The 23,965-nt window shown below is 37.2% G+C and overlaps 3 protein-coding genes across 4 annotated transcripts; 1 reads left to right on the top strand and 2 right to left on the bottom strand.

The window, feature by feature from the left end:
- The first annotated feature begins 1,258 nt into the window (after positions 1-1,258).
- On the top strand, positions 1,259-2,697 carry LOC103333637 (Acyl-CoA N-acyltransferases (NAT) superfamily protein). The gene is made up of 4 exons (XM_008236516.3): positions 1,259-1,778; positions 1,938-1,990; positions 2,094-2,264; positions 2,357-2,697. Exons 1-4 carry the CDS (start codon positions 1,365-1,367, stop codon positions 2,577-2,579), a joined length of 861 nt encoding a protein of 286 aa, XP_008234738.2. The 5' UTR covers positions 1,259-1,364; the 3' UTR covers positions 2,580-2,697.
- Positions 2,698-2,786: 89 nt separating this feature from the next.
- On the bottom strand, positions 2,787-9,672 carry SDG29 (SET domain group 29). The gene is given in 24 exon segments (XM_008236517.2): positions 2,787-3,170; positions 3,253-3,353; positions 3,480-3,554; positions 3,671-3,757; positions 3,871-3,960; positions 4,047-4,103; positions 4,215-4,301; positions 4,539-4,752; positions 4,917-4,981; positions 5,144-5,248; positions 5,664-5,809; positions 5,930-6,054; positions 6,194-6,293; positions 6,390-6,495; positions 6,611-6,746; positions 6,923-7,015; positions 7,094-7,185; positions 7,288-7,356; positions 7,469-7,537; positions 7,663-7,791; positions 8,130-8,334; positions 8,414-8,469; positions 8,579-9,080; positions 9,082-9,672. Coding segments are annotated over 24 exon segments (3,249 nt in total). The 5' UTR covers positions 9,531-9,672; the 3' UTR covers positions 2,787-3,079.
- Positions 9,673-13,238: 3,566 nt separating this feature from the next.
- LOC103333639 (CCT motif family protein) lies at positions 13,239-17,136 on the bottom strand. 2 transcript variants are annotated; one of them, XR_016126900.1, is made up of 4 exons: positions 16,847-17,136; positions 14,976-15,476; positions 14,329-14,513; positions 13,239-13,676 (listed from the first exon to the last, which is right to left on the bottom strand). XR_016126900.1 is itself a non-coding variant. In XM_008236518.3 (4 exons), the coding sequence occupies exons 1-4, from the start codon at positions 16,949-16,951 to the stop codon at positions 13,587-13,589; spliced, it is 843 nt and encodes a 280-aa protein (XP_008234740.2). In that variant the 5' UTR covers positions 16,952-17,130; the 3' UTR covers positions 13,239-13,586. The 2 variants fall into 2 exon arrangements, 1 of the variants encoding a protein (XP_008234740.2); XM_008236518.3 differs by having other exon boundaries at positions 14,329-14,475; positions 16,847-17,130.
- Positions 17,137-23,965: the final 6,829 nt, after the last annotated feature.

Raw genomic sequence — 23,965 nt, 5'->3', positions numbered from 1 at the left:
ATGGTGGTACTGATTGGGCGCCTGCGGAATGCAAGAAGCAGAAGATGATGATGAGGTTGAAGAAGAAAAATGTCAATGAAGGACGGCTTGGTCAACAAGATCACTCCGAAGAGGAAAGAAAAGAACCAAGTAGTCTTTCCTCATCAGCTCATCATGACTTGCCTGAAGCATTCAAGAGAAAAATTGACAGTTTGGGTGGGACTAAAGTGGCTTTGGTGATAGAGAAGGAACTGACCAAAACTGATCTAGAAACGAGTGGTAACAGGATGTCAATGCCTCTGAACCAAATCACATCTGGTCGACTGATTTCTTGGAAGACGATGAGAGAGGTAGGCTTGAGAAAGAGGAGACAATGAATGTTCAACTGACAGACCCTGGTCTTGTACAAGGAGATGTAAACTTGAGGCCGTGGGACATGAAAAAGAAGAATGGGAAAAACCACAGCATAATGTATGTGCTGAAAACTCAGTGGGGTGAAGTTGCTAAGAAAAACCATCTCAAAAGAAAAAAAAAATCTTGTTCAAGTTTGGTCGTTTCAGGTTAACGGAGAGCAGAGATAATTGAAGAAAGGAGAGATGGGAATAATAGTGGGGGAAGTAGTATGACCAATGGGTCTAACCATGCAAGTCCAAGCCCCTAGTGAAAGTGGCAGCAAGCATGAACCAGCTGCACGCATGGAAGATAGAAGATGAAAGGCTTTTTCAAGGCTCTTAACTTTAAATCTTTCTTTTTGTTTGTAAATTTCAATTTCATTGAGCTTTCATTTAATATCTAACTTTTATGTATATATGATACGTTAAGATGTTTGTTATGCGTAAACTCAATGCTGAAAATCACAATATCAGTTATCTAATTTCTGTTAAGTCTAATGGCTGAAATTTAATTCAGTCGCAACAAAGAAAAACAGAAAAGCTTTGAACTTTAAAAACTGTGCATGAAATAAACGTAAAAAAATTCGGAGAGAGAGCACTTCATGTCCAGTCCCAAGTAGTATGTATGGTAAGTTGGTAACCAACAAACCAAAAACAGGAAAATCCGACATGTTAATGTGACTGGTACTGAAGTGAAGTCTGCTGTTACCGAAGTGGTAGTTCCTATTATTTTGCAAGTCCACGTGGTCGGCCCAAGTTCTGCCACGTGGAATCTTTATTTCTGGCCTAAACCAAGCAGGAAGTAAGGACCACTCGTGCCTACATCTTCTTATCTTTTTGCTTTAACAACTAAGTTGTCACCCTCACAGTCCCTCCCATTATAAACTAAACAAAGAGCAGAAAATGTAAACTTGAATGAATGGCATAGACTTTAAAGAATAACAGATTTAAAGATGTAAGTTATTAAAACCAGCAATCAACAGCAAAGCAAATATGGCTCATTTGATAGCAGCAAGCTACCCCAACATATCAGGAAAACGCTGCGCAGAGATTTCATGTGGATTTACTGCTACTCTTTCTAGACCAGCAAGGAGGACTAAATTGAAAATGATTCATTTTGAGGGGCAGTTTGAGAGATCAGAAAGTAAGGCTAGTTGTTGTGTGGTGCATTGCTGCAGTACCAGTTCATCAAGCTCGTCAGCTGCTGAGGAAGTTGGGTTTGTGGGGAGTGGGAAATTTGGTATTGATAGAAAGGGAGAGTTTAAGTATTTGGTGAGTGAGTTTGGTTGGAAGGTGAGGAGTTTGTTTAGGAATGGAGATGAGGTGAGAAGGGCAGCTCAAGTTCAAGCTGAAGCATTCCATGAGCCTGTGTTTCTCTTCAATGATCTCTTCTTCCAATTCTTCCAGGTTTATAATCTAATATGTTCTGCTTTTCATTCTTCTTGTTGTTGTTGTTGTTGTTGTTATTTTCAGTTCAAATTCCTGTCTAATTCAAACTCCAAACAATCAGATATAAATATGGTAATGATGGTTTTGTTTTTAATTTGATTGCTGCTGCAAACACAGGCTGAAGTGCTTTCTGGGCTTGTATATAAACTTAGGAACTCACCTCCGAATAGGTAAGCAAAGCAATGCATTTGGAAATGGGTTCATAATTTAGGTCATGCATATTTGTGGAGCTGCATTTTGATGATATTAGTATGATCAGACATAATGCCACAGGTATGCCTGTTTGGTTGCTGAGCCTACACTTGACACTTCCAACTCACAAGAAAACCTTGTGGGTGTAGTGGATGTTACAGTGTCGAGAGACCGGGATGTGCTTCAGCATCTGCCGTCGGAGGCAGAGGAATATCTTTACGTGTCTGGGATAGCTGTTTTGAAGAGTTTCAGGTCTTATTTACATTTTTATGTTTTGTACTGGGTTTTGGTTTGGTTATTTTAACATGATGAAGAGATGAATAAATATTTGAGTTGACTGACAGGAGGAAGAAAGTAGGGAGTGTTCTGCTAAAGGGGTGTGATATGCTCTCAGTTGAATGGGGTTTCGAGTATCTTGCTCTCCGGGCTTATGAGGATGATTTGGGTGCTCGCCAATTGTACTCCAGTGCAGGCTACCGAGTTGTCTCAGGTGATCCCCCATGGCTGTCTACTTGGTTTGGAAGAAAACGCCGCGTTCTCATGATCAAACACTCTAAACTAACTTAATTATTTCAAACTAAAATCATTGTATTGTGATTTTTTAAAATTTAATTCGATTGTAATTAGGTGTCCACATCCCCTTAAACTGGAGTAATTATTATATTTATCTTCATTTTCGAGTTTAGAGGGTGCCACGTCACTAATAATAAAAGAATGACCTATTGTCATCACTAATAATAAAAGCGTACATACAGAAATATACACAAATGCCCAAAACCAAAAAGCAGGCAAAAGCTATAGCTTTTATTAAGCTTAAAAGTGAGTCCAAAAAACAAAATAAAAGTACACTATTCCCTTTTCTTTTCTGCCTTTTTTTTTTTTTTTCCTTTCCTTGGCAAAATTACAAATTTGGTATATGCACTGTGAGATCCCGCAGAGGGGTAGGGTAGGGGAGGGGAATGGGGTTAGTGTTGTTCCTTGCGGAGAAACAATTGGCCTGTGCAAGTGAGTGAGTGAGTGAGACTGCGTATATATTCATCATCATCAACATCATCATCATCATCCTACTAATTCATGAATTTCCGACAGTTGGGAGCTTTACATAGACAAGGGACTTTGAATTCATCAGGCTCGTTAGGATCAAACAAGTAATCGTACCTGCCAGAGTCAACAAGGGAATATGTACGCACGTTAAGCTTAAGCTTCCTCGTAAGGAACCGAGAGAGAGAGAGATACATACGTTAGCTCGTCACCGGAAGTTACGTCAGCCTTTGCAATAAGTACAATCCGGCTTTCCTCATCGCCCACACTCATGATCCTCGCATAGCAATTGGGCATGCACTGTGTTAAAGATAAGCAACAACACATCAGTAAGGAATGAGAGTGACTGTGATGACAGAAACAGACTGTAGAGGAGCAAATTATGAAAAGGAAGGCAGCACCCTAACATTCTTCAGAATGACTTACTGAATGGTTGATCAGGCGTGCTATATTTCCTTTATCAGTAGCATCCACCACCACTTCTTCACTGATCTTAAACAGCTGCAGAGTAAACATGAGCCTTGAGAAAAGAAGTGTTTCTGTTTCGCTACTTCGGAGATACCTAGAACCAATTATGAAAGTAATAATGTAGACCACTTGAAAAGAATTCAACTCACATAGCAGTCTTTGCCTTCTGATCTGTAACGTGCCTCCCTAAGATCTGCAACACTGCGCCTCACCTGTTCACCACGGTATTCAAGAACCTGAACCAGACACATGCTTCAACATTACGGAATAACTTCTCAAGAACATGCATAAACTTAACAACATAATATGATTTTAATAAAACATGTAGCTCAATGTTCAAATTCCATACCATTTCTCCTTCTTGAATGTCTCTGCGTGCAAAGAGACCCCATCCATGTATCCCAGATCTACCAAAGCAAACACGATCATGTTCGGTTCTCTGCATTCATATACATACACCTAAAAATAGTAAGAAAAACAACTAAGATCATTGAATATTGAAGGGATGATAAGAAAGATATTTGCCTGTAAATGGTACAGCCGTTCTCTAAAAGACGAAAAAGTTGGAGGCTCCTCTACTATCTATTGAAGAAACAAACAAGAATGTCAGTTTGATATTATTTTAAATCCCACATGAAAAGTGATAGAAACGACTATACTATCCCATCAAATTCGGAAAAGGTAAAAGGTTACTCTGAATGTATTCAAACTTCGAATTGCTCCAAGGGGATGATGGGAATGTCCCATCACTTGGTGCGCAACAGCATCTTCCTCTACTCTCTAGCCATCAGGAAAAATAAAAGATAGTGAGAAAAGATCAGGCTAATCACAGATCTAACTGATTCAACAATGATATAATAATAACCTCCCAACTGGTCCACCAATATATGATAATCCATTTGCCATCTATTTTAGTGGCAGCAGGAACATATTACAAAGTAGCATCTAATTGTTTACTGTCAATTGCTGGTCACTATAATGTGTTTGGGTAAGTAACTAGGCATCAGAGTAGACTACCTTCTTGTTATTTTTCAATCTTTTGAATACTCGGCACCTTGCAGCAGATAATGGCTCAGGCTCAGTAGTTTCAACTGTCGAAACCTCTTCCAGCTTTGTTCTATTGGACGAAATTAACCTTGAACCAGGCCTCTTCTTATTTTGGAGAAGGCTTTTGGCGGAAAACACCCCTAAAGGAGTCTGTATAATTAAGACAGTATCTGGATTTGGAGCCCTGCACCAGAATTGAAACTGTAAGCTTGTGAAGGACAAAAGTTAGGAAAAACTTACATATGTCCAAGAAAGACAACAATTAGAGGCAAAAGAACAGAAGCCAATATGAGAGACAAAAGGGAGGAAGGGAAACTTAAATTGAAGTAAAAAGAAAAGAATCCACACCTGTGATAAGCACAATAAGAGATCATCTTTGTGATCTGTTTTCCATTTTTCTCCAAACAGTGCAACTGCATATTAAGAATGCATAGACAAATGCATCACGTATCACCAGAAAGATAAGTAATCTGATTCACATATCACCTTAAGATGCTACGACTTCAGAAACCAGAAGCTACCACAAAATAATAAATGAGAATATAATGAGAATAAACAAAGAGCAATAAACTCACCTCCATGCGATAACCTGCCCTTGATGCACACATTGCATGGTAATAAGTGGAACACTTGCAACATTGCGTGCATGAACCATGAATTTGCTTACAGATAACACAAATCTGAAGCAAATGAGAACAAATAACCATTAGATTGCATCAGTTAAATAATTCAGGGTGCAGTCAATAAGATCAAAATAAAAAGAAAAGAAAAACTAGACTCACAATCATTGACATGGTACATTCTGGATCATTTCTAGATCCACTATGTCAAACTAGTTATCACATAACTCACTCTCCATTTTTTGTGGTTTGAACATATGTGAAATTTTGTTATATTGTATCAATGAAACTAATTGTGGATGTGAAGGGTTAGGTGTCATTTGTTAACATACCATGCTTGTGAGAATTAAATATAGAAGTCTTCAAGGATTTTCCAAAAAAAATCGATTATATGATCAAAAGTATATAAACATTCTAATGAATGAGTTCGGATTGGAATTAGCCAAAAATAAATATATACAAGAACAAAGAGTACCTTCACAAAAGAATTTGATGGAATACTCAAGATCCCAAGAGCTGGCTCCATCTTTTCATCACTAGCAAAAGAGACTTCAGGTCTGAACCAAGCACATGTAACATGAACCCACAATGTCTCAATATCAGTTGGCTTTAAAGCACCTCCTGGGGAAAAAAGTGCATAAGCAAAAGATCAGATCAAAGATACAAGATCATGACAGTAAAATGATACTTCATGACATGATACCGCATGACTCAACAAATCCACGCCCTCTAAAAACTTGCCTTTAACAGGACAGAGGCAACATTCTCGCTTGACTGCAGGTGTTTCACATGCTTTGCAGACCCACGAAGTGAAATCCCGAACATTTCTTGCTCCATAGCATTCTTGATGAACAGCTATTTGACATCTGATTGAAAAGAAACATTAAGCACTCAAATGATTTTCATGCCTTTAGAACTTATTAAGTCTCTAAGGTCCATCCAACAGTTGGTCCTGAGTCATCATTTGACAATGAATACTCCGAAAATGAACCTTATTGATGATACCTGTTGCAGATGATGATTTTATTGTAGTCCCAATCTTCAACCCATCTACATACAGCGCATCGTTCTGTTGTCCACTTGACATGAACAGGTTCATACTTTTCTGTCAAAGCAATTGGAAGAATACGGTTGGTGTACATCAGTTCATGTGGCTATTGCAATGAGAAATTAAATTCCCCAAATTATAAAACAAATATACCTTGCAAAAAAGTAAGCAATTTCTGTTTTCTTTCTTTAATAGAAGGCCGTTTAGGAGGTTTGGAAGACACAATAGCATTTTCATGATACTCTGCTAACTGCAGCATCTGCAAAGTCAAATGAGACTGCCATAAGATTATGTCCCAAATTCCCAAATGGAGAGGGCATAGACATACTGTTGAAGGGGGGGAAAACAAAGAAATCTGCAAGTATAGTACAAACCCATTGTTCCAGTGGCAGTAAAGAACCTTTCACTTTGACACTAGTCCTCCAATTTCTTGATTTGGAACCTGTGTGTCGCTCCCATTCACTAAGTGCTTGTTTCTCTGCCCCACAAAAACCACACTTGCACACGACTCTGAAACATAAAAAAGTAAATGTATATATGAATAAAATATTTTCAGACGTCAAACCAAAGTAATTATCAAATTGACTTCCTTATTAAAGTGAAAAAAGTATTAAGAATTCAAGCACCAAGACTAATTCCAAATTTAATTTCTACCCAAAAAGGAAAAAATTCAATCTTATGCTTACGAGTGAAGACTTGGAAAATAAATGCCTTCCACGCCATTGCAGAGAACAGTAACCTTGTTAGGCAGCACCAATTGACCATTATTTTTACTCAATCTGCATCAGAAACTCTAGAATCATTAGTGAAAAAATAAACCCAATGTATTTATAGAATGAAAATTCAATTAGACTTACTTTACTTTTGGTTGCCCTTTTTCAGAATCTGATAATTCAAAATTAAATTTCACTTTGCAAGTAGGGCAGTAGTACTCAGTGCCTCCCAAATTCTTCAAAAAGGAAATAACATGGTAAGGGAAGTTTAGAATCTCTTCGCACTCATTATGAAGGAGGAAAACAACAATGTTAGATATTTAGTCTAAAAGACAGACCTTAAATAGGTTGCTGGAAATTTTGTCACATTCTGCATGCACCCACACTTTACAACCATCACAGCGAACCTACTCACAAAGGAAACGTATAACAATAATTTCATAAGTAACTGCAGTTATCTACAAATAGGAACTATAATCATAAATTCATAACTCAAACATGTCTTGTAAGATTCCTCACCCAACTTCCACTGTCTGAATGATTCCAAATCTTCTTGCATATGCCACAATAATGCTTTGATTTTGTTAACTGAAATAAGATTTGCACGTAATGTAAACAATGCACAATATTCAGAACACAGAAAAATGTTCCCTTAAGAACTGAAAACTGAAAACTAATATAAGAACACCAAACACAAGGTAGGTCATACAAACCTTAGCACACGTTTTACAAAGAAATTGATCTCCAGGAGTTGAAACCTTCATTTTCTTTGTCATTTTAAAAGGAAGGTAAACACCGCAGCCTTCACAGGGTCGTATGTCTCTCTTCTTCCCATATACGTCCTGCTTACAGAAACCAAATTCGATAAACTATGGGAATCTTTAAAAAGTGTCTTTTATCAAAGAGAAAACCTCTTCTTTCCAATTTGTTGCTGAGAAAAATAAGGAGAAGAAAATATAGTTTGCAACTAAGGTCTTATCTTTATTGGATTCTTTGGCTAATGCTGCATTCTCAACAAAGCAAAGCAATAGCCAAATATCCATCAGCAAATTCATCTCCAGCCATATCAATTTCATTTGAATTAATCTTCAGATGATATTTGAGCAATTCTACAATCCATATTACGCCCTAGAAATTACACAATATAAAAGACAGGAAAGAGCACTCTAAGAGAACTTGCCTGGTTCAGTAATTGACAGTCCAGATCATGATTTGAACCTGTAGCCTCTTGAACCCCTCCAAGTAGAGAGTCATCATACATTGCCGCCATGTTTATATCTGCTATCAACTTTTCCGTAAACCCTTGTTCCACCAAAAATGCCTCCTCAATTGCCATCTGGAATTCACAGGGCTCGCAGCTGTTCAATTCGGACTGCGCCTGGAACCTATATCATGCAAAATATTACATAACGACAGAGCGATTAATAAATTGCAATTCCAGCTCTTGTAAGACAACAACCACACCTGTCCACATAATCCATAAAGGGAAAAATCATCCCTCGTCCGACCCAAGCATAATCCTGCTCAAGATAATACAAATTTTTTTAATAAATGGTCACTCTTCTAAACATGAAAATAGAGCAAGTTCATAAATATAGATAAAAACTCCATATGGAAAGTAATTCATACCCTTTGATTCTCATTCCCAGAGTATCCAAAGAACATCACACATGCTGCATCTGGTATGCAAGCCCTCAAAACTAGCTCAGGCGCTTGCGAAATTGGATCAATAACAATGGCAGGCCAGAAAGGCTCCTTTCTCCCTGGCTTCGCCCACACTGTATCACCCGAATAAAAGTCTTCGGGTCCATACAATCCATCTCTCCTCTCATTTGGAGCCCTCACTGTGCCCACTAAATCATCTTGTTCATCAATTTCTGCAACTGGACACTTGTCATCTTCAACCAATTGCTCATGCACTGACGTGAGTGTACTACGTGAGCTCGAATACTTCCTAATATCTAAACTTCTAAACCGCATACTCCCTTCTTCCTCTACTTCATCTTCTTCTTCACACAAACCCGAATACTTCTTACTGTTATATCCAATTCTCTCAGCATTTCGTGTCTTTTTGGCATTTTGGCTACCTTTGTTTGGGGGCTTTAAAGCTAGCTTTCTCTTTTTTACACTCAATCTCCTCATCTATACTATAATCACGCAAACTAGTCTTACTTTCTTTCTTCCAGTTCTCAATAACGGAGTCATTAAACCGAGAAGGAAGTACCTGAACTCGGCCCCTCGAAGTCCTCACTAGAGGCGGCCGCGAAACTTCTGCCGTCCGATTAGTCTTCGCTTTGGCTGACTCTCTGCTCTTCGATTTCAACTCCACCTCAGGGGAGCACGAGACTTCGGTGCACCACGAAGCAGAGAAGCCCTTCTCGGCCCCAACTGAACCGAGCAAACCGTGAAGACTGACCGGTATAATACCAGCGGCGACCTCGCCGAGTAGATTGAGAGGGTAATACCCATTAGTCTTCCTCTTCTTCCTGCCCGAGTTATCTTCGTCCTCACCCGCTGACTCGCCGAGTTTGCACCGTTTCAGACTCGGCATTTGGGATTTGAGGTTCTTCTTGATTATCATTCTTTCAAAAATAATTTAGAAACCACACGAATCTCTGAATCCCATAAACCAAAGAAGAAATCTTACTTCAACATAATACCCACAAAAGCCTTTTGCTTGCACATCAAAACCCAATTCTCAGTAAAACAAATAAACCCTAATTCCCAATTGGATTCCCCAAAACAGAGCAATTGAAACGATAACGACTAATGAAGAATCTTCTTCCCGAGAAAAAGACAGAGAATGAGGAGAGAAAGACAGAGGAAAAAATTGAGCAAAGAGAATGCTTGAGTATTAGATGAAAAGGATCGAAATTCACAAAAGGAGTCGGACAGAGAAATAGGGATCTATCCAGGAAGTTTCTCAACTGCTTCAGCGCAGAGAGAAAGAAGAGAGAATATGAAATTGCTTACACAAATTGTAATGTAATTATGATAAGCAGCGAAGGAAAATAGTAAATTGGAGTCTTGTAAATTCTCTCTTTTTTTTTTAATTTTGTGCGAAATTTTTTTAGTGAGAGAAAGAGAGGAATAGGGCGGGTGACAGAGTAGGGAGGGGAGAGAGAGAGAGAGAAGCGGGTCGGCGTTATCTTGCAAAGTGTTATATTAGAGAGTAAGATGTGAGAGAGAGAGAGAGAGAGAGAGAGAGAGAGAGAGTGGTAGGGGCTAACGTGCACCTTACGTGTTTAGAGCACAATTCTTCTGGCAAGGTCATGAGCATGGTCGTCATGGACAATCTGGTTGGGCTGGGTTTCATTGTTATGTTTATTTTTGTGCGCCATTGTGGATTTAATGGGTGGTTTCTATGGTTTTTTTAGACAGAGAGGGAGAGACATGTTGCAAAGGTTGTTCCAAGAAAGTTGGAAACTTTAAATTATAATGTAGCATTCAATTTCTAAGTTTCTGTTTCTGTTTCGATTTGGGTTACCCCAGTGTTAAATTAAATTGACGAACCAATTTATAAACTTTAGTAGCGTGGCTCATTTAATTGCTTGATGGTTGTTGGTTGTGATGGGCTTTTCTTGTTTTTGAACGCTGCAAATTCGAATATGGCTGGAGGTAACCACTGACCAGAGGGCAGTGTGAAATTATTTCGACATTTTTGTGGGGGTTGTGAATGTACAGGATAGATTCATAGATGAAATTATTGATGGGTTTGATTCAAAATTTGTTGTAGAAATATTTCTGCAAATTGAGTTGTACTAGGATGGTGGTCATCGGAATACGGCAAAGGTGGAGTTTTAAAATTCTTCAACTTTTTTATGCCGGGTGGTGGCGGTCATGGAAAAAACATAAATCTTGGTTTTCTTTCCCGATGGTTTTTCATGGTATGATACGAAGGATAGTGTTTTGAACTTGAAGTAAGAAATTCACCAGTGGAAATCACGAATTTTCCCACCAATTTTTTGGTAGGGTTATTTTGGGTATCTTCATGTTGGTTGTCCTGCTTAACTGGTCACTGTTACCATTATTGGAATGTATTTCGTGTAAAAAATTATGTTTACCTTTTGCTTTTGGCTGCTCAGAGTTTCTACTCGGTTGATTAGCACAAATTTGTGAAAAATTGATCCTTTTGCGAGCCATCTTTTCGTTTGACGGTTGACTTGAAAAGAAAAGAAAAAAACATTGAAACTTTCAAGTTCGACGAGACGAAGATGTCTATGGGAATCAAAGATGGGCTTGCCTCAATTTTTGGAGTTGGATGGGGGCAGTGTCTGTTCTGTGTGGTAGATAGAACATCAAATTTTGTAAAAGTTTGGTGTTGGGTTGAAATTCCTCTGTTTCTGAAATTGAAGAGTATCATGGCCTTGGCTTGAGTCTATGCCGGTCGGTACCGACCAATTTTAAGACCACCACCTTCAGGCCCATTTCAAAGTTTTCCTTTCTTAACTGCACTTCTTCACTTGCAAGTTTGGTAAATGCCAAATGGGTTTTATTTTGGTATTTCCATATCTAAATTTTGTGTTTTGTTGCATCGATAGTCTACAGATAGCTCGTGAATTCAGAACATCTTGTCAACAGTTTTATATTTATATTTATATGTCGTGGGTCTATCTGTCCCAAAGGTAAGGCGGGGTTTTTGAGATTTAACGATAGGTTGGTGATTTAGGTGGAGGGGTTTTGAAAATGAACAGAGTTTGGTGTTGCTTTCGTGCAGAGAAGCACCACATGAATTTTTGGAAAGTCAACCGGCCAGCAGAAGAAAATGGCCAAAAAAAAAGGTATTGTTTTGTATTTTAGAGGTATTAAAAGTAAAACGAAAAAGAAGTTAAAACCGTTGTAATATAAACGTGTTCTGCAAGTTGGAAGGTCAAGTTGCAGAGTAGAATACAAATTACAATGATGGAGTTTTGAGTTGAGGAGCAAACATGGGATGGGAGTTGAGTTATGCATATGTTCGGTGGTTATGGTGTTTGAGCAAAGAGTTTGTTCCAACTTCCAAGAATGTTGGAGTTGTGCTGATGTCGCTAAGGAAATGTTGGGATATTTATGCTTATGCTTACCATAGAACGTTTCGTTCAGCTTCTTATGTCATGTTCTGTTATGTTGGTGGGCCCTCCATCTTCCCATATGTTCTTGTTGGAACACAAAGCACACATGACTGCACTTGTTCAGTTTTACTGTTTTACATATTTTGGTTGGTTGGACCAAAGTCTAATACTCGGTTGATTCGTACAAATTTGTGGAAATTGATCCTTTGTTGTGAGCTTTGTTTTCATGGAAATCTAACATGGCCTTGTCTTCAAATTTTTCGAATTGGATGGATGGTGTTTGTGGTAGACTAAGCAGATGAAAGTTCAAATTAGCTTTGGCTAATTGATTGGTGTTGGGTTGAAACTCGAAACTAGTCTGTTTCTGAAATTGAAGAGCAAAGCCTTGGCCTGCCGCCAAATTTTAACACCGACCTTGAGGCCCGAATGGAAAGTTGACATTTTTCACAAATTTGTAAAAATGGGTTTTGTTTGTTGCCTCATGGTGAAAATTCAGAAGATATTTTCATCGTTTTATATTGTGGGTGGGTTGTCATGAAATGATACCTCTGTCGTCTGTCCCAAAGGTTGGTGTTTTTGGTGGATGGGTTTTGATTCAAACTTTTGAAATGAACAAAGTTTGGTTGCTCTTAATTTCGTGTAGTTTTGAGAAGAACCACATCCACATGAAGTGTGAGCTATATATCAACGATAAAATAATGGGCAAAGAAAAGAGGGTTAATTCGAGTTTTATAGGCTTCAATTTCAATGTCATTACTGAAAAAAAATGGTTATAGCGGTCATGTCATGGGCAATCAAGACATAGATGAGTTCTTAGTTGTGGTTAGGAATTTGGATTTATATTGAATTCTCTGCAATCCCAATGATGGGCAGCACCCGGAAAAGTAAAAAATTCTTGTGTTGGTGGAAGGAGAGAGATGGAGATATTCAAGGTTTTTTTTAATATTTTTTTTGTTTTTTTTAAATAATCTTATCATGAAGATTCGGTGCCAAGTATTTGCGGGTTGTTCCTTGGAGCATTTTCTTGACTTGTTCTTGGAGCCTTAATTTGCAAGCCCAAGATGGAATGGGTCAGAGACAGGCATGAAAATTGATCTGTCAGGTTCCTGTCGTGTGTATAATGTATATATGCATATATATATTCATGGACTGAAAAATTTCATAGCATACAATAATAATATGAACAAGTTCATCTTGTGAATCCAACATCTTTGTCAAGACGCCATTGCACCAGTGGAGGAGGGACTACAAAGATTGCAATTTCATAACATATAATATGAACAAGTACAACTCTTTTGCTTCCCCAGATGATTATTCCACATACCCTATTTACATACGTACGCAGTTGGCCATATGCAGGTCTAGAAAGGAGGTTATTACAGCTGATGATAGAGATCAAATACTTAGCAGATGATTTTGGGGTCTGGTTTATTGATGAGCAATACCTAATCTGATTCCAAGTCTATTTTATATGCCAGGCTTACGCTACTACTGATCTCATCTCTCTTCCATTACATATACCATTGGACCTAGCTAGCTACTTCGTTCCTACATTCTTCTTATTAGTATATAAAAGTAGTCAACAGTTATTGCCTCTTGCCATAAGTTTCTTCAGTCTTTGCAAATCTTCCACGGATCCTCGGCTGGTTGTCTGCAAGAGCCTTCCTGCATGCATACTGAAATAAAAAGCATTTTATTAGTTTCATACCTTCCTACAGTGACGGATCAGCTCAAGTCCTGAATCCAGTAAGTGTAGTAAGAAAGTCCTTCATATTCTCTTTGAAATCATTCCAATTTTTGACAGCAAGAGATAATATGATAGTTACACAGGTGTACATACTGCAACTTTTTGAATCTTACCTATTAACAGGGCAGGAAATCATCCATGCATATATATATATATATATATATATTTAACAGCAACCCCCTTTCAACATCCCCAAGAAAATAATTACAAAGCTCAATCGACTCAATCCTCATAGAAAACCCAACAAACATCCAATGCAAAAGACTTGAACAATAGTAGGTCCCTGAGGTTTGGCAAAGGTTAAATGTTCTAAAGATCATTGATTATAAAAAGAAGAAAAAGAATGAGAAAACAGATACTGCTTGTTCACTGCGAGTCTACGAGCTAATACGATAAGGGATCCGAGTATGCAGGATGGGATTAGAACATTAAGGAGACATTTACTGAGAATGTTGCTTTGGTACATAGCTATGCAGTCCGTAGTTTTGCTTCTATATCTCGCTTTGATAAGTTTCTGTTGAAAATTTATTCAATATATAAAAGTACTGAGTCTATAGAAACAATATGGATCAGAATTTTACCTTGATTTTCCTTCCAAAGTTCCTTTTTGTCTTCTTGTTGCGGTATCTTGAAAGCTTTTCCCTGCGTTCCTCAGTGGTGCAGTTGCTGATGACTATGGGCCGCTCAAGCGAAGAATGGAGGAGGCTTGTGTTGATGTTATCAAGAGTCTGTCATAAAAACTCAGTATCAATGACCCAGTCCTATCCTGTGGAAATGGCCAGACATGTCTAAACATTTCTCAGTCCAGCAGACTTTGTTACAAAGCCAACAATTTCTCAGTAATGATATTATCAATGGGTTCTAATGTGCAGAGAGATATTATCCCTGAAATGATTCCCTAATTTCTAGACATAGGGGTCAAGAGATTCGCAGACATCAGTTGCACAAATGCATCAGTCTCTTAGCTGGAAAATGTTGGTAAATTCCCTAATGAATTTGTATGCACCAAAGATTGCAACTTCAATCACAAGCATCAATTACTAGATGTGTCCATTAAAATAGCCAGGTCTCCTTCTTTTTTCTTTTTTCTTTTTCCTTTTTTACTTTTTAATTCATAACCTCTTTTCCACACAACCTCGCTGTAGTTGTTTTCACTTTTGTAAGAATTTTAATGTTTACAAATCTCATAATACATAAACATGAAATAAGAAAACTATCTATCTCTGACCTTAATATCTCCTTCACTATATGCCCTCCGAATACCATAAGCAGCACCAAAATCCATTCCAGGAAAATCCAGGAAACTTGGCTTCGTTGAAGTTCCATGCATCCACTCCCTTGAGGTTAAACATCCTGAGCTGACACTTTTCTGGAATGTTACATCGCGAATTGGTTTGTTTTCCTGAATTTGATTTGCATCCATTGTCAAAATAGGAATTTTGATATCTAGGGCCTCAGAAAGTGGTTCCCCTATTGCCTCTTTCCCTAAAAGATCCTTGTCATAGAAGACATCACTCAAAAGCTGCTCACTTTGAAATGATTCAATGTCTGCAACCTTTAGCCCTTGAGAGCAGGTGACATCTTCCCCACAAGATATCATTGAAATGGTTGCTGTCATGGGATCAAGGCCAATGCCCGGCTCTTCAATTATAGGCTCTGGAGCTTTGAATAGATCCCATTCTCCTCCCAGGTCATATTCTGATATCATAGAGGCCTCGGCGAAGCTATTCTGCAATATACAAAAGAAGCATTGAATTTCAGCTACAATCACAGAAAAAAAAAAACCAGTAAACTTGAGCATATGCTTGCAGTGTGAAGGTCTAGCAAGTAACCAAAAATTCAGACCAACACAAACAAAGTGGACAAGTGGCAAGTTCTCAACTTCAGGGCACTCACTCATATATGGACACTAAAGAAATATCCCTAATGCTGAAAACTGTCCTCCGAACTGTTAACAAAGGCACAATTCTACCACAAAGTAATTCTTTTTCCTCACCTTCTCCAAAAGTAAAGTTTTAATACCGAGATTACAGTTCCATGAAGTCAACTTTCTTCTCACAGTCACTCGAGTGAAATAAAACAAAGCAAAATACGTCTTTTCCTTCTTTAGCATTTAGTGTGAGTGCGGTGAAAAAGCTACAATTCCTACTACAAGATCGCAGCAGAGAAAAAGAAAGAAGGAAAGAAAAATTATGCAACACGTTTCTACAAGTTTCCTTTTTTATGCTTTTCCAGATCCAGCACATAAAAGCTAAGTCCAGCTGTTTCCATGCATGCCCTGATGCAATAAAAACAAGAGACAGACAGAGATATTTTTCTTTTTCCTTTTCCATTTTCCATTTTCTGGAAACCCAGAAACCATTAAAAATTTAAAACTCTAAAAGTGTTTTTTGGTTTGGGTTTGAGAGATACAAAGAGAATCTCTGGCTCGGATAATTAAATGTGGGGGAAAAACATAGATGATCAAGAAAAAATTTCTCTCTCTTGACCCATCTTTTTCCTCTCCAAAAGTAGAGAAATTTGGAGAAGAAAAAGAAAAGAGAGCTTCATGCCTGGTTTAATTGTTAAATATTCCAACTTTACCATCAATTAGAGGTTTTTCTTTCCGCTTGTTTTCTATTCATCAAACAACAATAAGTATGAGAAATTAACAATCTTCTCTCCCTAACTTGAATTCCCAATTCCCAAAATTTTCACATCTTCCCCCTGATTTTCTCAGCAACCAAACAGGGGACTAGATGAAAATAAAACCAATAAATTTAAAAACATAAAAACATGTCAAAGTTCGAACTTTGAGCTTCACAAATAAACTATAAATCAGAGTAAATAAGTTCCAACATCCAATGAATCCACAAATAGTCCCCATTTTCTCAAGAAACAAACAGCGGGTTATAGATGGTATTGGACAGAATACACAATTAAGCACAGAAAGTGAGCCAATTTCACTACTTTATACTAAGTCGGCTCAACCCCATCTCAGAACTAGTCAATCCAATGCAGATCAAGCTAATCTATGAGAAAAACGAAGACACAGATAACAAAATTAATGATAATTCACAAACGTGCATATATGAATGTTAACAAAGAGAAAGAGAGTACCACTGAAGCATTTGACTTCTGGGTTCTGCAGAACTCCTCAAGTTGCTGAAAATCTTGAGGTGAATTCTGGAAATAAGGGAACAAAAGCCCAGTCTCTGCATACATTCTCAAAGAGAAACAGAGCTCGCTGATATCACTTAAGAAGCCAGAAAGAGAGCAAAATCAGAGTAACAGAAGCACACTGAATGACCGAAACAGGGCAGCCAAATTGCAAAGAAATAAATAAAGATGAGAGAAATATAGTGTGGGTTTGTTTGGGGTTGGTTGATTTAAGTTAGTAGGAGAGAGAATTTATATAAATAATAATGAGTGGGGAGTAGTATTCAGTAATATTGGGAGTGATGGTATCACATAATAAGGACAAAGTAGGGAAAAGGACACAATCATTTTTATAATGCACCTGTCCCCATGTCTCTTATCATGCTCCCCTTTTAATATATTATTTTTACTATTTCAAAATGATTTTTTATTGCAAAATGTACTATTTTTGATATTAATTAACTGCAATTTGTAGAGAGAGAGAGAGAGAGAGGTACATCAGGAGCCAAACCCTGTGGACATTTGTGTGGGCTGGACTGCGGTCATCAATCATCAGCATTTGGGTTCTTGGATTGGAGGCAATTTGGCAATTGGCATCTCTGAATTCTCACTTTAAAATTCAATGCATTTGGAGTTGTCTCTTCGTTTGTATGATACGGTCATGTATCTAGCCATCTACACACAAAATTACAGAAAGGTATAGTTGATTATTCCCCACCTATAGTTAGCTACCAAAATCACTAGGGAAAATAAGTAATGGGACATGTAACATCACATAAATATAATTAAATAAAACAATCACGCAAATACCTTTCATGACATCGGTGGGAATCACAATCACTTACCAAAAATGACAATAAATGAGAGCTGTATGCCAATTGATACATTTCTCTTCCCTTTTTCTTTTCTCCTTTTATATAAAATAGAAGATTCCCGAACGTTGAACGCCTAGAGTTTTTAAGAACATACTTGACTATTTTGTGCATCTGAAAGTGCTTATTTTGAAGGGCTTATTAATAAGTAGTTTACAAATTTGAAAGTTCATATCACCTTATACTTGCTCATCTCAGACTTTTAAATAAACTGTAGATGTTTAATTATTTTTAATTCATTGACTTAGAATTCAAATTCAAATTATAAATTTACTCTTACCTAAAATTAGGACAATAATACTTTTTATAAATAAATAAAAAACATACATATGTCCGCAAACATGAGCTTAGCCTGGTTGGCTAGAGCGAATGTGCTCCTCTCACTGTGCACCTTGAATTACCTCAAGTTGAAATAGAATATTATAGATGGTCACATATGATGAGAATATATATATATAAAAATTTGTACAAGCCCGATGTCACTATCTGATAGAGTTAATATAGTTGAGTAGTTTTGGATTGACAGAAAGTAAAGAGTTGAAAGAAAGTCCCTTCACCTGTAGGGCTGTCTTGTTGTAACTTGTATATATTATGAAAACCAGTGTGCTAATAATTATAATAAGGAAGGTTTGCTATTGGGATTAGCTAGTTTTGCCTATAATTATTGACATTTGAAAGAATACGATTGTTCCAAGACAAATATCTTCGTATATTTTATTAATCAAGGATGATATATGGTATAGTGCGTTGAAATATAATGAAAGAGGACAAACAATTCCACGTTTTACTCATATGTATATGATCATCATATCAACAGAAACACCCCTTTCCATTGACCTCCTGTTGTGTTTTTCACTGCCCGGCCCAACTCAAATTGGTAGGTAGTAAAACTGCAACTCAAATTCATCTGATATATTGACGCAGAAACGAATTGAAATTATTAGCTGGAAAACTAAAAGGAGGGAGAAGATATATAGATTCTATCCTCCATTTTGATCAAATATTCAAATTCTCTTTCGGATATGGTCACTTCTATTCGTCCCATCTTTTGGTCCCTTTCTCAAACTCAAACTCGAACTCAGCATAAAGAATAACTCTATTAATTCTTCCATAAAATATAATGAAATGCAGAATCAATATTTGAAAGAAAAAAAAGGCCAAAAGTAAACAATTAGTACTACTTAAAGCAATGACAGAGAGTTGATCTAATGCCTGATTCGTGGCTGTAATTAACAATGCTTGGCTTCTGGTTGAGTTGTGTCTAACTGGAAATATATTTATTGCAGTTTGTGTTCTAAAAAAGCAAGTGTGAAAGCGAAACCCCAGAAATAGGAATAGGAATAAGCCACTGAGCTTAAAAGCGATTTCGTTTTCAGACATATAGTTTAAATAATTGTTAAGTCAAATAGCTTTCAAGGTGGAAAGAAAATTCCATTCCATGTGACAAATCTGGAGCTTGGCTTGGCTGTAAAGTTATTGAAAGTAAGAAGCAGCTCAAAATTTTAATACAGGGCTTAAGGAATTTCAACCAATGAGGGGTCGTAAAAGAAGAGTGGAGAGTATATGCCCCTCTTTTTCAAGTAATGTTCACTTTGGGATGGCCTATATGAAACCTTAAAACTCCCACATTAGGAAAACAAAGAAAAGATAAGAAAATGTAAAAGAAGGGAAGCTCCATCTCTTCTCTCTTGGCTTATAAGCCAGGAACCTCCACCACAAGTTCACAACCACAAAAGGCTTTAGATTCACACTTTGCTTTGCAAGCTAGCTAGGTTGTGACATTTTTTGTTAATGTCCATGTCATGGATTGGTTGGACCAACCGGTTGCTTCCATTTGGCTCATTCGAAACGCCACACTTGGCAGACGAAATTCCGCAGTGGACTTTTAGCAGACAAAGAAATGAATAATGTATTGGCTTTGCTACTTATCATGGGGAATGATTATGGCTGCGTATACCACATTAATGGGGTCGGCAGTGTGTGCCTATTTTGTTTTCTGTTTTCTTTTTTCTTTTTTCTTTCTTCTTTTGTTGGAGGAATATGTAAATCATGCAAGTGCTTCCACGATGAAGAACAATGAACTAACACATAATTATGTTATTTCTGAATTTTATTTTTTTGATTAGGCATATGTATGGAAACACACATTTTTGCAATGGTGAGTTGACTTGAGAGGAAGCTTTTACTAATGGAAGTAGAGGTGAAGTGAACCTGGTCATTTTGTATGGCAAGCTTAGCATCTTAAGCTAGGACCTTTTATGAAGAAATTATTCGTTTACTTATCCTAAAGTAAGAAGTGCTTTTGAGCATCTACTTTGGCCTTCCATTTTAAGTTTTAATCCAGTTCACATTAACACGAGTTGTAGATGATGAAAACACAACATTTCTATATATATATATATATATATAACACAATAAAAACTATTAAGATTTCAAATGGACGAACTCATGTCCCACTACTAGTAACATCGATATTGTTCCCAAACTTACAAAGCCCAATCAATATGGAGTATTATTACAAAAGGTCTCGATCTATGTTATTGATAGTGAAATTACTTATTATATGGTGTATTTGATACTCATATGCTTCAACGAAAACAACTCAGTGACATGCATGAGAAGAAAAGGCATCAATATAAGACCAATTCTAAGAGAAATTGAATTTGGCTTAAAGGGTTTTGTGAGTTTTGAGCTGAAAAGCAAGCAGGCAAGGGAGGTTGAAAATTACATGGTGAAATGAATAAAAAAAACAGCTGGAGTGGATTGTCTGCTAGTGCGCTTTGTCTTTCTTCACCAATTGCAATTGGAATTGCTTTGGTATATCATGGGGTCCTCACTTGAAGGCACTTTTGGATTCTTTTGGATGTAACCCTCCAACTGATGTGAGCTTCTAAGAAAGAAAGAGGGCAAGGATTTAGACAAAAGCAAGTGTACGCCGCTTTTGTTCAAGGCAAAGGTTATTGTGTAATGTGATTATACTTTCTCTTCATCAGGCTACACTGGGTTTTGTTGGGTACCATAATAAATCAGTATCGGAAATTCACAGCTCAATTCGGGATAATAATTTTTGAGGTTTTATTTACGTTTGCATGTCATAATCAATACTCCAAATCCTATAATCTCTTGATAATTAATCAAAGACTCATCACATTGTGATGTGAAAGCCACTCCACGCGGATTATTATTTATACGAGATAATAATAATAATATATAATACAGTATTTTTTTTCCTTTTTCCATCATTCTGGTTTCAACTTGTATCTTATTTCAAATCAAATGTTGACAATTTGCTCTGAAACTCCATAATTTACACAGAGGAAGAAGAAGAAAAAAAAGGTGACCTAACTGTCAGTGTCGCAGGTGTCTAGCAAATAATATGCAACTTATTTAAACCCAAGTTTGACTTGTGCAGTCTAGCAACTTGGCAGCTAAAATCCCTGCTCTCGATTGCGAGTTTAACATTAAATTATAATTAGGTATAGTTTAAGCGTTTATTTATTTGTATTTCTGGAAATTACTACATCTTTTCATAAACGTCTACGTCAATGTGTAATTGATTAGTAATTTTTGGAAATTGATGTATTGTTATCGTCCCATACAAGCACAGGCGAGTGAGTCAGTGGAGAAACAAAGTTAGGTGACATGACATGACATTTCATGTTTGGACATCGGTTCGTATTTTATCATAGATTTTTTGTTTGGTTTCTGCTCGCTGAAAAACAAACAAGTTTTTTATTTTTATTATTTTCTCTTTTTACTTACAGAATAATAAGGCGCGCATATTTTTTTCATTTATCAAAACTAGGGTTTGGTACTGCAAGATTGAAGAAAATAGCTTTGATGGAAGGAAGGAGACACTCTGAATCTCAGATGAAAAGGCCAAGGGGAGACGTGTGATGTATATCACCTTTATTTCTCTCTTGTACTTTGAAAGGTGTGGTAGTGGTAGAGATGTCACTTTCAGGTTTTATTACTTGTTCTTCTGATAATTAATTTAAGCTAATGTTTTATATAATTTGGTAAATAAATATTTACTGTCCGTGTCCAGAGGAAATTATGCATTCCTCTTTGAGTAATTATTTCCTTCAAAACTTTTGTGGTGCTCAGTTACTGTACATGCCAAGCTCAGCTCATTTGATTTCTCTCCTTTGGTGGGAGGGCTACAACATACATATATATATATATATATATATATATAGGGCGTTTAAGTTGAGGAAATCCCTGAATAAATTTTATTTGAGGAACACCGAATTTGATAGTTGATATCCATCCTAAGTGAACTTAGGTGAATATGTCCCTTTCGAGTTTTGATCAAATTTCTCAGGGACTCAACCTATATGAGCAATAATGGCTTTCAATTTAAAGCAAAATTGAGCAGTACCATTTTTATTTTTTTTGAAGTGGAATTACTTGATTGTGCTGCAGTACATGTTGTCCTAGTGGAATTATTTGCAGTACAGAATCATATATACAAACAAGCCTGGAAACACAACAAAGGGTTTGCTCGCTGTAAGCTGAAGAAGACCCACTTGGAGAAGAAGATACTAAAATTTAAAAACGAAATGACAGCATTTGCACCAATTTATAATAAAACGTACGTGATGTGAGAGACTTAATTTGACCCCCGCTGGTCCAGCTGCCTGCCTTGGCAATTGCAAATCCGCATGAAACAGCAAAACTTCGGTGTAGCATATGTGGGTTGCACCGGAACTAGTCTACTTTTTGGAGGGCTGTGAGTTAGCGTAACGCATGCATATTGCACAGAGAAAAGTTAACGATATTGCCATCTTGGTTGGTCTGTTCTGTTGTGCTTTTGAGAGAGAGAGAGAGAGAGAGAGAGAGAGAGAGAGAGAGAGAGATAAGGTGTCAAGTTCGCATTATTGAGGCGTTTGGAGTTTTATGGCAACTTACAAACAATATGTGTCTTGTTCCACTTGTCCAATACCGAATTTACTTCATCTACAAAGTATAAACAAAATAATAATGCAGTTTTTTTTATTTCTTTATGGTTTTCTCCTTTTTCTCGAGTGCGTGCGTTTTGAACAGTAATAAGAGGATATGATCTGCTTTTTTATCAAAATGAATCTGTTTGTTTGTTTGGTTCGATCAATTATTGGCATCGGATTGGATCATCTAAATGTGTACATTATACATACTATACAATTAATACAAGCTGAGATATCCATCATAACTGTTGTATCAGATTATCACTCAAGTTCATCCAGACTTGTTCTAAAAGGTAAGAATGCGTTGCTTTCTCATCATCTTCATTTTTTTTTAACAAAATGGTTAAATATGGCAATCCCTTCCCACTTAAAGAAAGGGAACCTAAGCATATCCCAACGCAAATTAAAGCAAAAAAGTTTCGCAGCTTTATTGTTTATTAGGGGTAAGAGTCGGTCGAAAACGACTCCCCACATAACACTAGCTAGCAGCAAAAGAGCAAAAGAGGCAAAAGAGGCAAAAGATGCAAAGCTTAAGCTTCAACTGCAATTTGCAAATTTACGAGAATCGTACCATATTTAACCCTACTACTAGTGTCTCTTTAGATATTTTTAGCTCAAACCCTAGTTGTTTGTATTAAAAGGGAAACAACCCCAATACAATAGCCCTTCTCTTTTTCCTTAAAACAGAAGGAAGGAGACAAAGTATGCAATAAAATAAACCTATGGTTTGCTCTTTTTATTCAATTGCAAATTCCACGTAATCCAACAACGGACAAGAGGAGGACCAATTGAAATGTGACTCTAGGGAGAACAAAGTCCACCGTCTCCCTCCCACCTTCTGGAACAGGGGATCAAACAAGGGGGTCTTTTTCTAGGGCAAAGCCTGCATGACCCTCCCTCACAGCAGGACAATTTCTGGTGGTGCCCATGACCTTTTTATGGAAAGGAGCAGCCGAGAGTGAACCCAGTAGCAATATATGCCCACGTGTCGACTTGTGCTGGCCTGTGGTTGCGTTGTGCACATTATATACATGGCTTTTTACAAAGAACCTGTTCAGCAGAGAATATGATCGGTTCATTGAGAGGTCCTACACGTATCGATTGTTGAGTTTGGGATTTGGGTTTGATCTATGCCTTTGAATTGTTTGGGCTTGGATCTAGAATGTTACCAAAAAAGCCTTGTTATTTGGGCTTGGCATCCCAAATTGCCATAAAAAATAGGGCCTTCTTTCGGCTAATTGTTTGGGCTTGGGATGTCGAAT

Source organism: Prunus mume, linkage group LG5 (assembly GCF_029339155.1).
Source record: "Prunus mume cultivar Tortuosa linkage group LG5, ASM2933915v1, whole genome shotgun sequence".
Taxonomy (NCBI): Eukaryota; Viridiplantae; Streptophyta; class Magnoliopsida; order Rosales; family Rosaceae; genus Prunus; species Prunus mume.
Note: the sequence above shows the minus strand (reverse complement) of the source record. Positions and strands in the feature narration are given on the sequence as shown.

Excerpts from the sequence above, each read along its gene's own strand:
- LOC103333637 (XM_008236516.3), top strand. The coding sequence starts at position 1,365 with ATGGCTCATTTGATAGCAGCAAGCTACCCCAACATATCAGGAAAACGC. Across the intron at positions 1,779-1,937 it reads TCTTCTTCCAATTCTTCCAG|GCTGAAGTGCTTTCTGGGCT; the intron begins GTTTATAATCTA and ends CTGCAAACACAG. Across the intron at positions 2,265-2,356 it reads GCTGTTTTGAAGAGTTTCAG|GAGGAAGAAAGTAGGGAGTG; the intron begins GTCTTATTTACA and ends GTTGACTGACAG.
- LOC103333639 (XM_008236518.3), bottom strand. The coding sequence starts at position 16,951 with ATGTATGCAGAGACTGGGCTTTTGTTCCCTTATTTCCAGAATTCACCT. Across the intron at positions 14,476-14,975 it reads ATAGTGAAGGAGATATTAAG|ACTCTTGATAACATCAACAC; the intron begins GTCAGAGATAGA and ends TTTTTATGACAG. Across the intron at positions 13,677-14,328 it reads ACTTTGGAAGGAAAATCAAG|TATGCATGCAGGAAGGCTCT; the intron begins GTAAAATTCTGA and ends TTTTTATTTCAG.